The 12,335-nt window shown below is 46.4% G+C and overlaps 1 protein-coding gene across 1 annotated transcript in view; it reads left to right on the top strand.

Moving 5' to 3' along the window:
- The window catches only part of LOC139541135 (breast cancer anti-estrogen resistance protein 3-like), a 75,902-nt gene that overhangs the window by 12,894 nt on the left and 50,673 nt on the right, over positions 1-12,335 (top strand). The window contains exons 2-3 of the mRNA XM_071345397.1: positions 1,566-1,917; positions 8,110-8,152. Of these exons, the coding sequence (XP_071201498.1) occupies positions 1,574-1,917; positions 8,110-8,152 (387 nt within the window). The 5' untranslated portion in view covers positions 1,566-1,573. The remainder of the gene's footprint in view (positions 1-1,565; positions 1,918-8,109; positions 8,153-12,335) is intronic.

Genomic DNA, 12,335 nt, shown 5'->3' with positions numbered 1-12,335 from the left:
TAGTGTGTGTGGCCTCCACGTGCCTGTATGACCTCCCTACAACGCCTGGGCATGCTCCTGTTTAGGTGGCGGATGGTCTCCTGAGGGATCTCCTCCCAGACCTGGACTAAAGCATCTGCCAACTCCTGGACAGTCAGTGGTGCAACGTGGCGTTGGTGGATGGAGTGAGACATGTTGTCCCAGATGTGCTCAATTGGATTCAGGTCTGGGGAACGGGCAGGCCAGTCCATAGCATCAATGCCTTCCTCTTGCAGGAACTGCTGACACACTCCAGCCACATGAGGTCTAGCATTGTCTTGCATTAGGAGGAACCCAGGGCCAACCGCACCAGCATATGGTCTCACAAGGGGTCTGAGGATCTCATCTCGGTACCTAATGGCAGTCAGGCTACCTCTGGCGAGCACATGGAGTGCTGTGCGGCCCCCCAAAGAAATGCCACCCCACACCATGACTGACCCACCGCCAAACCGGTCATGCTGGAGGATGTTGCAGGCAGCAGAACGTTCTCCACGGCGTCTCCAGACTCTGTCACGTCTGTCACATGTGCTCATGTGCTCAGTGTGAACCTGCTTTCATCTGTGAAGAGCACAGGGCGCCAGTGGCGAATTTGCCAATCTTGGTGTTCTCTGGCAAATGCCAAACGTCCTGCACGGTGTTGGGCTGTAAGCACAACCCCCACCTGTGGACGTCGGGCCCTCACACCACCCTCATGGAGTCTGTTTCTGACCGTTTGAGCAGACACATGCACATTTGTGGCCTGCTGGAGGTCATTTTGCAGGGCTCTGGCAGTGCTCCACCTGCTCCTCCTTGCACAAAGGCGGAGGTAGCGGTCCTGCTGCTGGGTTGTTGCCCTTCTACGGCCTCCTCCACATCTCCTGATGTACTGGCCTGTCTCCTGGTAGCGCCTCCATGCTCTGGACACTACGCTGACAGACACAGCAAACCTTCTTGCCACAGCTCGCATTGATGAGCACTACCTGAGCCACTTGTGTGGGTTGTAGACTCCGTCTCATGCTACCACTAGAGTGAAAGCACCACCAGCATTCAAAAGTGACCAAAACATCAGCCAGGAAGCATAGGAACTGAGAAGTGGTCTGTGGTCAGCACCTGCAGAACCACTCCTTTATTGGTGGTGTCTTGCTAATTGCCTATAATTTCCACCTTTTGTCTATTCCATTTGCACAACAGCATGTGAAATTTATTGTCAATCAGTGTTGCTTCCTAAGTGGACAGTTTGATTTCACAGAAGTGTGATTGACTTGGAGTTACATTGTGTTGTTTAAGTGTTCCCTTTATTTTTTTGAGCAGTGTATATATGCAGTGCAGTTGTCACTGTGCTATAGTATACTGGGTGGGCAGCTTAAGAGGAACTGTACGTACACACGTATATGTTTCCACACATTTGTCCTTTGTGAGGATGTGCATCAGTAGCACATGTTTACTTTACCGGGCACAATGTCTCTGTGATATTGTCAGCCTTATATAACCCCTAGGTGGAAATCCTCCCACTCCTCCTCCTGCCATGTGGTCTGATCTGATGTCTCTCTCTCTTTCTTCCCTCTTAGAGCTGAGGATGATGGCAGAGGGGAAGTTTGCCAGTCTGCCAAGAAATATGCACATGGGTGTGGGCAGCAGGCAGTGTTCTCTGGCCTCCTCCATGGACCTGCTGAGCTCCAGGCCTACAGTACCGGAGCTGCCCCCAGCCGGATACCACAGTGTCTCCATCCATGGCACTCTGCCTAGGAGGAAGAAAGGGGCCCCGGTTCAGGGCCCTGCCCGCTCCTGGGACATGTACAGTCACATGGGCACTCTGCCCCACCCGGCCCGAGCCCGCCTGCCCACCTCGACACTCATCCACAATATCATCGAGGAACACCAGCCTTACCATACAGGGATGGAAGGCCACACTGCATACAGGTACAGACACACACATCCTTTTATGCTCCAGCGCTATGCTTTTCCTTTGTTAATTTCACAGAATCTGAATCTAAAACAAGTAGTTATGTTTTGCCTAATAAGACACTTAGGGTTCGCTCTTTAAAGCCCCTTAAGTACTTTGCAGACTTTCAGCTGCTACCACCCACCTGACTAACTGAGACTACTTCACTCTGAAATAGTGTACCAGCTCAACCCATGGTAAGCAGGTCAGCTGAGATGTAATCAGTGAGCAGCACATGTTAGCACTAGCCTCTCTGCTACCACCTCTATGTCTGTCAGGGCAGGGGGCTGTATCCCTCAGGCCCTGTTGAGTTACTGCAGAGCAGCTTCACTGTGGCCCCCTATAGATATTATCTGGGGGCTGGGGCTGCTTTGTCAGGGCCTCCTCTTCCCCACAGCACCTTGCGGGGCTTAACACCTCACTCACTACTGAAACACAACACTGTCAGACTGCTGATAGGGCTTGCTTGATCTTAGAGAACACAGAGAAGTGATGAGAAGTTCCACAACATCAATCCATGTGATTAGGCCAGGAAACTGTGGACAAAGACACAACAGCATACTCACACTTATACACACACAAAGACCTCAGAGAGAAGCAGTGACGGTAAGCCCTCTGTTTAGAGTGATATAAACCAACCGCCACAACAACAAAGCTTGTCTAGATGGTTGAGATATATACGCCCAGACAACCCAGACTGTGAGTTATATCCTGTGCGACAAAGTTTTAAGTGTCACTATAGACCAGAGCAACGGTGCAGCGCTGGACAGAATGAAACACAGTCCCCCTCTTTAGACACGCTTTGGGCAGACAGACAGAATATGTCTGGACTTGGGTGGAGGAAGGGGGTTGGGGTGCGAGGGGGGTGTTACTAATAACTGAAAAGGCTGTGAAAATCCCTTGACATTTGAAGGTTATCTAATATAGGTCTAGTATTTAATCTCGACAAAGCTGGTGAGGTTAGTGAAGGTGAAAACAAGACAAAAGGAAGGAGAATAAATAAGCCACAACCTTCATTCTGGCAGTCTGGGATACACAGTGGAGGTGTGGAGGAGCAACAGAGGAAGAGGGTTGTCTGGCTCAGCAAAGAAAGGGAAGCAAGGAGGGAGGGAAGGAAGGAGAGAGATAGTGAGAGAGGGATGGAGAGGAGAGGTAGAGAGGTTCTGAAGAGAGCCCTGAGGTGCATTAAGCACGCGGAGACCAGAGCCCAGATTCTGGCTGCTGCTGTAACTCTAGATGCTGATGTGCAGATAGATGTGTGGAGATGGTGAGGGATCAGGGCTAACAGAACACTATGACAGCTATAGTTCTGAGGGACCCATTCTGTGTGGCTGCCAGCACTGTGCTGCCTGCTACAGGACAGGACTGCAGGCCCATTGTGTCTATCTGAAGGCTGCTGGTTGATTGGTTGGTTACCTGGCTTTGCCAGGGAGCTGGGTATGGCTGACTGGTGAGGGAGATTTCAGGATTAGTCAAAGGGCTTTGTCCTCATCTCTTATGAAAAGATACTTGTAACTACCAAAATAAAGGAAACACTTGAGTAAATGAGCGATATAAAGTATATTGAAAGCATGTGCTTCCACACAGGTGTGATTTCTGGGTTAATTAAGCTATTAACATCCCATCATGCTTAGGGTCATGTATAAAAATGCTGGGCAGGCCATTATTTTGGTTACGATGACTGTGCCCCATAGGATGAAAATGCCCCATCCACAGGGCACAAGTGGTCACTGAATGGTTTATGAGCATGAAAACGATATAAACCATATGCCATGGCCATCTCCGTGACCAGATCGCAACCCAATTGAAAATTTATGGGATATTCTGGAGCGACGCCTGAGACAGCGTTTTCCACCACCATCAACAAAACACCAATGATGAAATGTCTCGTGGAAGAATGGTGTCGCATCCCTCCAGTAGAGTTCCAGACACTTGTAGAATCTATGCCAAGATGGATTGAGGCTGTTCTGGTTCGTGGCGGCCCATTGCTCTATTAAGACACTTAATGTTGGTGTTACCTTTATTTTGGCAGTTACCTGTGGCTCTGTCATTAACTTCAGGATGGGAGGATATGACACTCTGTCCATCTCTTTTCATGCAGATTACATTGATCAATGAACACATTTCTGCTCATTGAACTATTTTGCTTATTCTTGTTTTGTGGATATTGTACATGTTTTAAACCAACCTATGTTTCTTTGTGCTGACTTCTTAGTCTCCCTGACTGTCTGTTGACCCTTGACCCAGACAGTGCTCCATCCTTTAACCACACACTAATTAATCAGTGTTTACTCTGTATCGATGACGCTATCTGGATTGATCCACAAAGTGAGTGATTCTTCAGGTGACCCCTAACCTCAGTCAATCTGTGTGCCTGTGTGTGTGTGCCTGTGTGTGTGTGCCTGTGTGTGTGTGTGTGTGTGTGTGTGTGTGTGTGTGTGTGTGTGTGTGTGTGTGTGTGTGTGTGTGTGTGTGTGTGTGTGTGGTGGTGGTGTGGGTGTGGGTGTGTGTGTGGGTGTGTGCCTAAGCCAGATAGCCACTATAACCCACGACCCACTCACTCTGCCCCAGGGAGAGGCAGACAGCTCTGGCTGTGGTGTGCCTGAAAATCCTTTATGAGTTGGACTCAGGTTGACTCAGGTTGAGATGGCAAGAAGATTTACAGCCTCGTATAGGAGATGAAAGGGCTGATAAAAGACGGAGCTGGCCGTGAGCTCAGAATCTAGAGTGACTGATTCTCTCTGTTTGTTCTGCTGAGAAATGGTCTGCTGCTGGGTCAGATCTGATGTCTGGATGGTTTCCTCCAAGGCTAGAGAACAGGTAACAGTGGTGAAAGTTAAACAACAGTGAGTGTTTTCTGGATGTCTGTCTGTCAACATCAGTTCTAAACCACTCTGATCAAAAACCAAAACATCCCACTGGGAATCATGGTGCTACAGCTGCAGTATATACGTTGTTAGGACCAGGTAGGTAGACGAATAGGCGTCACACACACCACGTCTTTCACAGAAAGGCTTTGTTTTACGCCATGCCCAGGCTGTCCTCTGTATCACAGCAGAGATAAGTAATGATGCCGTGATGTCCGGCCTCAATGTTCCCAAGGACACTGTGAACTAACCCGATCCTAAGAAAAGGATGTCATCATAATATTGCTGTTTGATCATTGGTTGCATCTCCAAATGATGCCATGCCAAACATTCTATTCCCATATCTTAAAAGTAATATTCCATCCCATATCAGAAGCACAGTGACGGAACAATCATTTTTACTGTAAACTATTATTGTCAATGATTGTCTGTGGGACTCGCAGGCTTCTTTTGCGTGAGCTAATCACAGTGTAAACACTATAATTCCTGTCCTAGTGTTAGTAGTTCTGTTCATAATGTCCAGCCAGAGCAGCAGTTGCTCCCTCTCCTCTGTGAGTGCTGATCTGGTGGGTAAATAAACAGCGCTCCTTTTAGCAGCTCCTGTTTGTGTTGGACCAGGGGTGTCCTGTTGTTTCTCTCTCATCTGCTCCCTCCTCCCTCATTCTCTCGTTCTCTCCCTCTCCTCTGGGTTGGAGTAAGGAGTAGGCAGAAGGCAGTATAGCCACAGCTGGTTCTGCTTTTATAAGGCCAGCCAGCAGCAGGCTGAGAGCACATGTTCGTTCTGAGGAGACACACACCTGCAGCTACCCAGTAAAATAAAAAGAGAGAAGGAGAACTCAACCAGAGCAACTCATTACCACCCCTTCTCCTCTCTTCATTTCGACCTGCATTCATTATTTCATGACCAGATCGGCACTCAATGCTGTTTGGGAGAGATTAGTATATGTATGCATTTATATAAGGAAAATTACTTCAATAAGGTGACTTGACTTAAGTTATTTTGTGCACAGCAGAGCACTGATCCACTGTACTATACAGTACATGTAGAAGTTGAGGGATTTTCCCATAGAGTCAAACTGCCCCTTGAGTCAGTATTGTGGATGTGCCTCCGCATGCTTCGGTTCGGCTGGGCCTTGCCGAACCCGGCTAGGCAACCCGTACTACTGTTCTAGCATACTCCCTTAAAATACCTTCGCTTGAAAAACTAGAAAAAAGTGGCAATAGTACTGATTGTCCCTCTTGAGACACTATAATCAGTCCTAAAAATAGTCAGAATTAATCTAAGATAACTCAAGAAATCGGTCATTCATTTTGAAGTTTTTGCCAAGTCGTCCTGACTAGGATGTTTGGTGCAGTATGTCTCAAGTGAAAAAATGTGCATGAGGACAAGTTGTCTCTTGTTGAATGTTGACCAATCGCCGACGAAGGGGTGTAGACTTCGGCTACCAACTTCCGATTGCCTTGAGAAAATGTTTTATGTGCCTGAACAGCCGAAAAAAAACCTTGCTGTAGTCCAAAACGAACAAAAACGTCATAAAATGTTGTCAAAATATATGCATGAACATCTGGGAAGCAGGCGAACGCCTTTAGGCATCCAGAACAACCTTTGACTGAGGGAGTGTTGCATGTCAAGTGCCCCTCTCTCTCAGTCAGTGAGTCAGAGAAGGGGAGGCTGTGTGCGGAAATCCAATTATAGCCAGGTCGTCTGTGTGTGACCTGCTCTGTCCTTGTCCTTGGCTTGACTGAGCTCCATTTGAACTTGAGGTTTGGGGAAAGTCAGTGGTTGAGCAGGGTACATTTCCTCTCCAGGACACAATGCAGCTGTGGTCTGGCTGACACTAAACCGGTCTAAAGGAGAGGCTCTTTGGCTGGCCTGTGGCCTCACTCGTCCTCTCACTTGTCCTCTCACTCGTCCTCTCTCCAACTCTATGATGTGTCTCCCAACACCTCTGTTCTCTACCCAATATGAACAGTATGGGTGGGATATCTGTTCTCTTTATTAGTCTCGGCTGTCTGATGGGAGCAGGTGGAACCTGTAATGTCCTGTTCTATAGGAACACCACCACCACCATACTGTGAACTGATTGTGATGTTACCTAACACTGTAGCTGTAGGTGTTGAATAACAAGGCCAGCTCTTTATTCTGATGCGGATGGAACGGCTTCAGAGCTGAACCAGCCAGCGCAGCAGCTTGCCTGTGTTGTGTTCCTCTGAGGTGGCGTGACATACCAGTCACTCACCCTGCTGAAAGAGAAGCCAGGTTACTGTGTAGGCTGACATGAAAGAATGGGCAGAGGAGAGAAAGTTCAGCTCTCCCCACAGTGAGTAGATGAGACGCGGTCGTACAGCAGCTAAATGGAGAAAGAGCTGTTTAAGAGCTAGTGGCCGGCGCTGAACTTCTTGGGAAGTATTTTTCAGATTATTTTACTCTCAACCGTATTTCCTGCTGCGTTCCCGCCTTTCTCTGAAAGTAGGGAGGAAAGAAAAGACCAAGGGCCATCACAGTAGTTCGGTGAGTCATTTTTAGATTGTAATTTTATACTAAATCCTTTGGTTTAGATACTAACTGGCGTGTTCAACATTTTGACTGGATTAAGGGCAACTTGTTTCCTACTCCACGAAGGCTCTTGAACGAGATGTTTGTGTTCTTTCCCTTTACAATCCCTATGGGAATTACTCCCCCTCTTGCCTGACTGTAAGACCTCTGCATCAAGGGCTTGGGTTCTCTAACCCCCCCCCCCCCCCCCCCCTAAAAAACCAATTTGAGATGAGAGACAGAGGCAGAACTCAAAATAAACAGAATTTTTCGTAGAGATCTGGGAATGCATCCACACTTCCTCAGGGATTTGAAAATAACTCATCTTAGCTTTAAGATGTTATGTCCTCTCAAAATGCATTTCTGACATCTGAAGTGATACTGAGAATTTTGGGAGGACTAGCCCTGCTAATGACATGGCATTTTAAACCCACTTTTCTCCCTCTGATGTAAGAGACAAGGCAGATGTGGGGGTGTCTCTTACCCCTCTGTGAATTTGCCAGTGGGGTCAGAAAAAGGGGACACGTGTAGCTGTGACTTGTGTGGGGGCTGGGTGGATAGACTAAAGGGTGGGGGTGTAGTGGAGGGGAGGAGAGGGGGGAAGGCAGTGTCTGAGCATGCCACTCCTGTCAGAGAGGAGGTAGACCCACAGTCAGCAGGCAGGATAGCAGAAGCAGACGCATCACAGCACAGGGAGGGAGTGGAGGGGACCAGAAGCTGCCATTAAGAATGTGTTCACTCAACAGAACTCTGTCTCTGTTCCCCAGGGACCCCAGCAGCAGCATGGACCCCACCCCGGAGTACGTCAAGGTAGGAACCCACTCAACCCACTTACCTATTCCACTGCTGCTTGAGACACAGTGCCTAACAGGTATCACTAGTGTTTTGTTACTTCTGATTGAGAAGAGGTCAGAAAGATTGAAGGTTGGTTCAATTATTGCTGATCTGAATTGTGTTTTAGTCAGGACAGGCAAGACCAGTCCAGTCTTACAGGTTTAAGTTTCTATTTCCTGTGTCAGTAAAACTGTAGTAAATACTGTAAGCTTATGTAGTTCAGCTTTTGGAATTTGATATAACACTAATTCCTATGGGATATCTGATATAGTTTAGGCTTGTTTTGTAACTGTGAGGTCAGTGAAATAGGGCAGGAATGCTAGTAGCTTCCAGGAACCTGTCTCTCTCTCTCTCTCTCTCTCTCTCTCTCTCTCAGAACATTGACACATGATATTGATCTGACATCGAGGATATTGAGTCTCTCAGTTTATTTTTCCAGGGTTTTAAAGGATATAGGACGAAAGATAGATTAATAGACAGTAAATATCTATACATGGAGAAGGCATGAGAGTACATGATGTGTTTACTGTATGTGTGGGTGTTCCTGTGTTTGACTTTTATAAGGTCTGATGATGTTTTGTAATGCACTATTCTTTTGACTACAGTATTTAATCAAATTTCAATTCATAAAGTTTAGCTGTGAGACAGTGTCCTCTACAATCTTTGTTTCCTGTGTAGATATAGTCTTGTATACCCATTGTATAATGGCAGAGAGAGGGGTGGATTTGTTTGAAAAGGGGTGAATATCCAGACGTAGCCCTCATAAGCCCTCAACTATTATCCCAACGCCACTGGAAAACAGTAGGCAAACAGGAGACTGTGACTCACTAGATTTGTATGTTTTGTGTCAGAAGGAGCCACACTGTACCCATCTGCAGGTAAAGGGCTGAGTAACGTCTTCAGGGGAGTAACGTCTCTTTGGTTAAAAAGTTGCAGATACCAGTTGAGGTAGAAAGGAGTCGCTCTTGTAAATGATGTGGAACATTGTTCAATTTCCGCCAAGTAGACTTTTTAGCGATCTAGTGCTCTAAATAGTTGATGTATGGTAAACGTTTAATAGCTGATTAACTGATGTCTCTACCTATACCTCCTCTTTACGTAAAGTTGATGTGTGCACAAATCATTCTACTCTCTCTAAGGCTGGAGGCTATCAAAAAGCCTCATAAGGAAAAGGATGAGTGAGGGGAGGAAATGTCCTCTATCTAATACACTAATCCAATTTCTCTCCAGGCTACGAGGCACTTAGTCTCAGAAGTACAGCAATGCATCAAACAAATCATATTTCCCATTACCTTCACCTGTGTCCCTGTACACTGTGATTGGGCTTGAGTGATGACTGAGGCCTGTGTGTTCTGATACCACACTACCATCACTCTCACACACCTGACATCTCTTTCCCACATGCTCATTCACCTACTCCTTCACCTTTTCCTTCATCCACATTCTCAGTCTGTCGCTCTTTCCCTGGGCTGTTTGCCTCATGGAATAGGATGCTCTCAGGCCAGTGTGAAAAGCAAACCCAGTGGTTCCTCACATGCAGTTCAGGAGAGAAAACCAAACAGCTCTCCCCTCAGAAGCCATGGCAGCCAGTCATCAACACACGGCTACTTCACTATCTCACTAGGGTAGTAGGTAGTCCTAACCACCACTCTGCTACTTCACTATCTCACTATGGTAGTAGGAAGTCCTAACCACCACTCTGCTACTTCACTATCTCACTAGGGTAGTAGGTAGTCCTAACCACCACTCTGCTACTTCACTATCTCACTAGGGTAGTAGGAAGTCCTAACCACCACTCTGCTACTTCACTATCTCACTAGGGTAGTAGGTAGTCCTAACCACCACTCTGCTACTTCACTATCTCACTAGGGCAGTAGGTAGTCCTAACCACCACTCTGCTACTTCACTATCTCACTAGGGTAGTAGGAAGTCCTAACCACCACTCTGCTACTTCACTATCTCACTAGGGTAGTAGGAAGTCCTAACCACCACTCTGCTACTTCACTATCTCACTAGGGTAGTAGGTAGTCCTAACCACCACTCTTCTACTTCACTATCTCACTAGGGTAGTAGGTAGTCCTAACCACCACTCTGCTACTTCACTATCTCACTAGGGTAGTAGGAAGTCCTAACCACCACTCTGCTACTTCACTATCTCACTAGGGTAGTAGGAAGTCCTAACCACCACTCTGCTACTTCACTATCTCACTAGGGTAGTAGGTAGTCCTAACCACCACTCTGCTACTTCACTATCTCACTAGGGTAGTAGGTAGTCCTAACCACCACTCTGCTACTTCACTATCTCACTAGGGTAGTAGGTAGTCCTAACCACCACTCTGCTACTTCACTATCTCACTAGGGTAGTAGGAAGTCCTAACCACCACTCTGCTACTTCACTATCTCACTAGGGTAGTAGGAAGTCCTAACCACCACTCTGCTACTTCACTATCTCACTAGGGTAGTAGGAAGTCCTAACCACCACTCTGCTACTTCACTATCTCACTAGGGCAGTAGGTAGTCCTAACCACCACTCTGCTACAGTGGCTTGTGAAAGTATTCACCCCCATTGGCATTTTTCCTATTTTGTTGCCTTATAACCTGTAATTAAAATAGATTTTTGGGGGGTTTGTATCATTTGATTTACACAACATGCCTGCCACTTTGAAGATGCAAAATATGTTTTAATTGTGAAACAAACAAGAAATAAGACAAAAAAACGGAAAACTTGAGAGTGCATAACTATTCAACCACCCAAAGTAAAAACTTTGTAGAGCCACCTTTTGCAGCAAATACAGTTGCAAGTCTCTTGGGGTATGACTCTATAAGCTTGGCACATCTAGCCATTGGGATTTTTGCCCATTCTTCAAGGCAAGACTGCCTCAGCTCCTTCAAGTTCGATGGGTTCCGCTGGTGTACAGCAATCTTTAAGTCATACCACAGATTCTCAATTGGATTGAGGTCTGGGCTTTGACTAAGCCATTCCAATACATTTAAACCACTCGAGTGTTGCTTTAGCAGTTTGCTTAGGGTTATTGTCCTGCTGGAAGGTGAACCTCCATCCCAGTCTCAAATCTCTGGAAGACTGAACCAGGTTACCCTCAAGAATTTCCCTGTATTTAGCGCCATCCATCATTCCTTCAATTCTGACTAGTTTCCCAGTCCCTGCTGATGAAAACCCAACCCACAGCATAGGTAGGTAGTCCTAACCACCGCTCAGGGCACTGGCTCAATATGCCTTAGAATGAGAAAAAGAAACACACAGTTCAGATTGCCACTCGATTGTCACGTACCCTCTCCTGCTTTCAAATATGAATTCTCTCACTTCCATCTCCAATCATTTATTCATGTTTAAAGCGTCCGCCTGCTTCCCAGATGAAACAGTTCGGGACAGTTTGTGCATATATTATGACAACATTTTGTGACGTTTTTGTTAGTTTTGGTCTTCGGCAACGTTTTTTCGGCTGTTCGTGCACACAAACGTTTTCTCTCGCGGCAAATCTACACCCATTCATCAGTGATTGGTCAACAATAGGGATTCTTCAGTAAAGTGTTTGTTGTCATTCAATGAGAAACAAAACGTTTTCATGCATATTTTTTCACTTTAGAAATAATGCACCTAACATCTTAGTTAGATGTAAAATTGTGCGACTAAGATCTCCTCGTCAAAACGTCAAAATTAATGACAGATTTATTGAGTTAACATAGATCAATTCAGACAATTTTGAGTAAGTATATACTAGCTATGGCGTTTCAAGATGGACAAACAGTACTATTGCTGCGTTCTTCTCGTTTTTCAAGTAAAGGACTTTTAAGGGAGAATGCAAACTTGTTCGGTTGGCCTAGCTGAACTCGGCTAGGGACCAGCTGAACCAAAGCATGCAGAAGGCTTTATTCAGTCACCTCAACATGTTGGGATAGGAACAGGCAACTACATGGACTACATCTTCCCTCATTACTAATTGTAATGTTGGAGAGAGCCACCAGCCTTGTCTGACTCAGCTTGATGAGTTGTTGTTGATACCAGGTCAGACAGTGTTACATGAGGAAACATCACAAACGCTGTGACATCAGAGCCCTGTCCTCACCTCAGCTCACCTCAGACGGATTAGACAGATGAGAGTGCAACTGAGATCATGCAGGGCCTCATTCTTAGGCAAGA

Source organism: Salvelinus alpinus, chromosome 16 (genome assembly GCF_045679555.1).
Source record: "Salvelinus alpinus chromosome 16, SLU_Salpinus.1, whole genome shotgun sequence".
NCBI lineage: Eukaryota > Metazoa > Chordata > Actinopteri > Salmoniformes > Salmonidae > Salvelinus > Salvelinus alpinus.
Note: the sequence above shows the minus strand (reverse complement) of the source record. Positions and strands in the feature narration are given on the sequence as shown.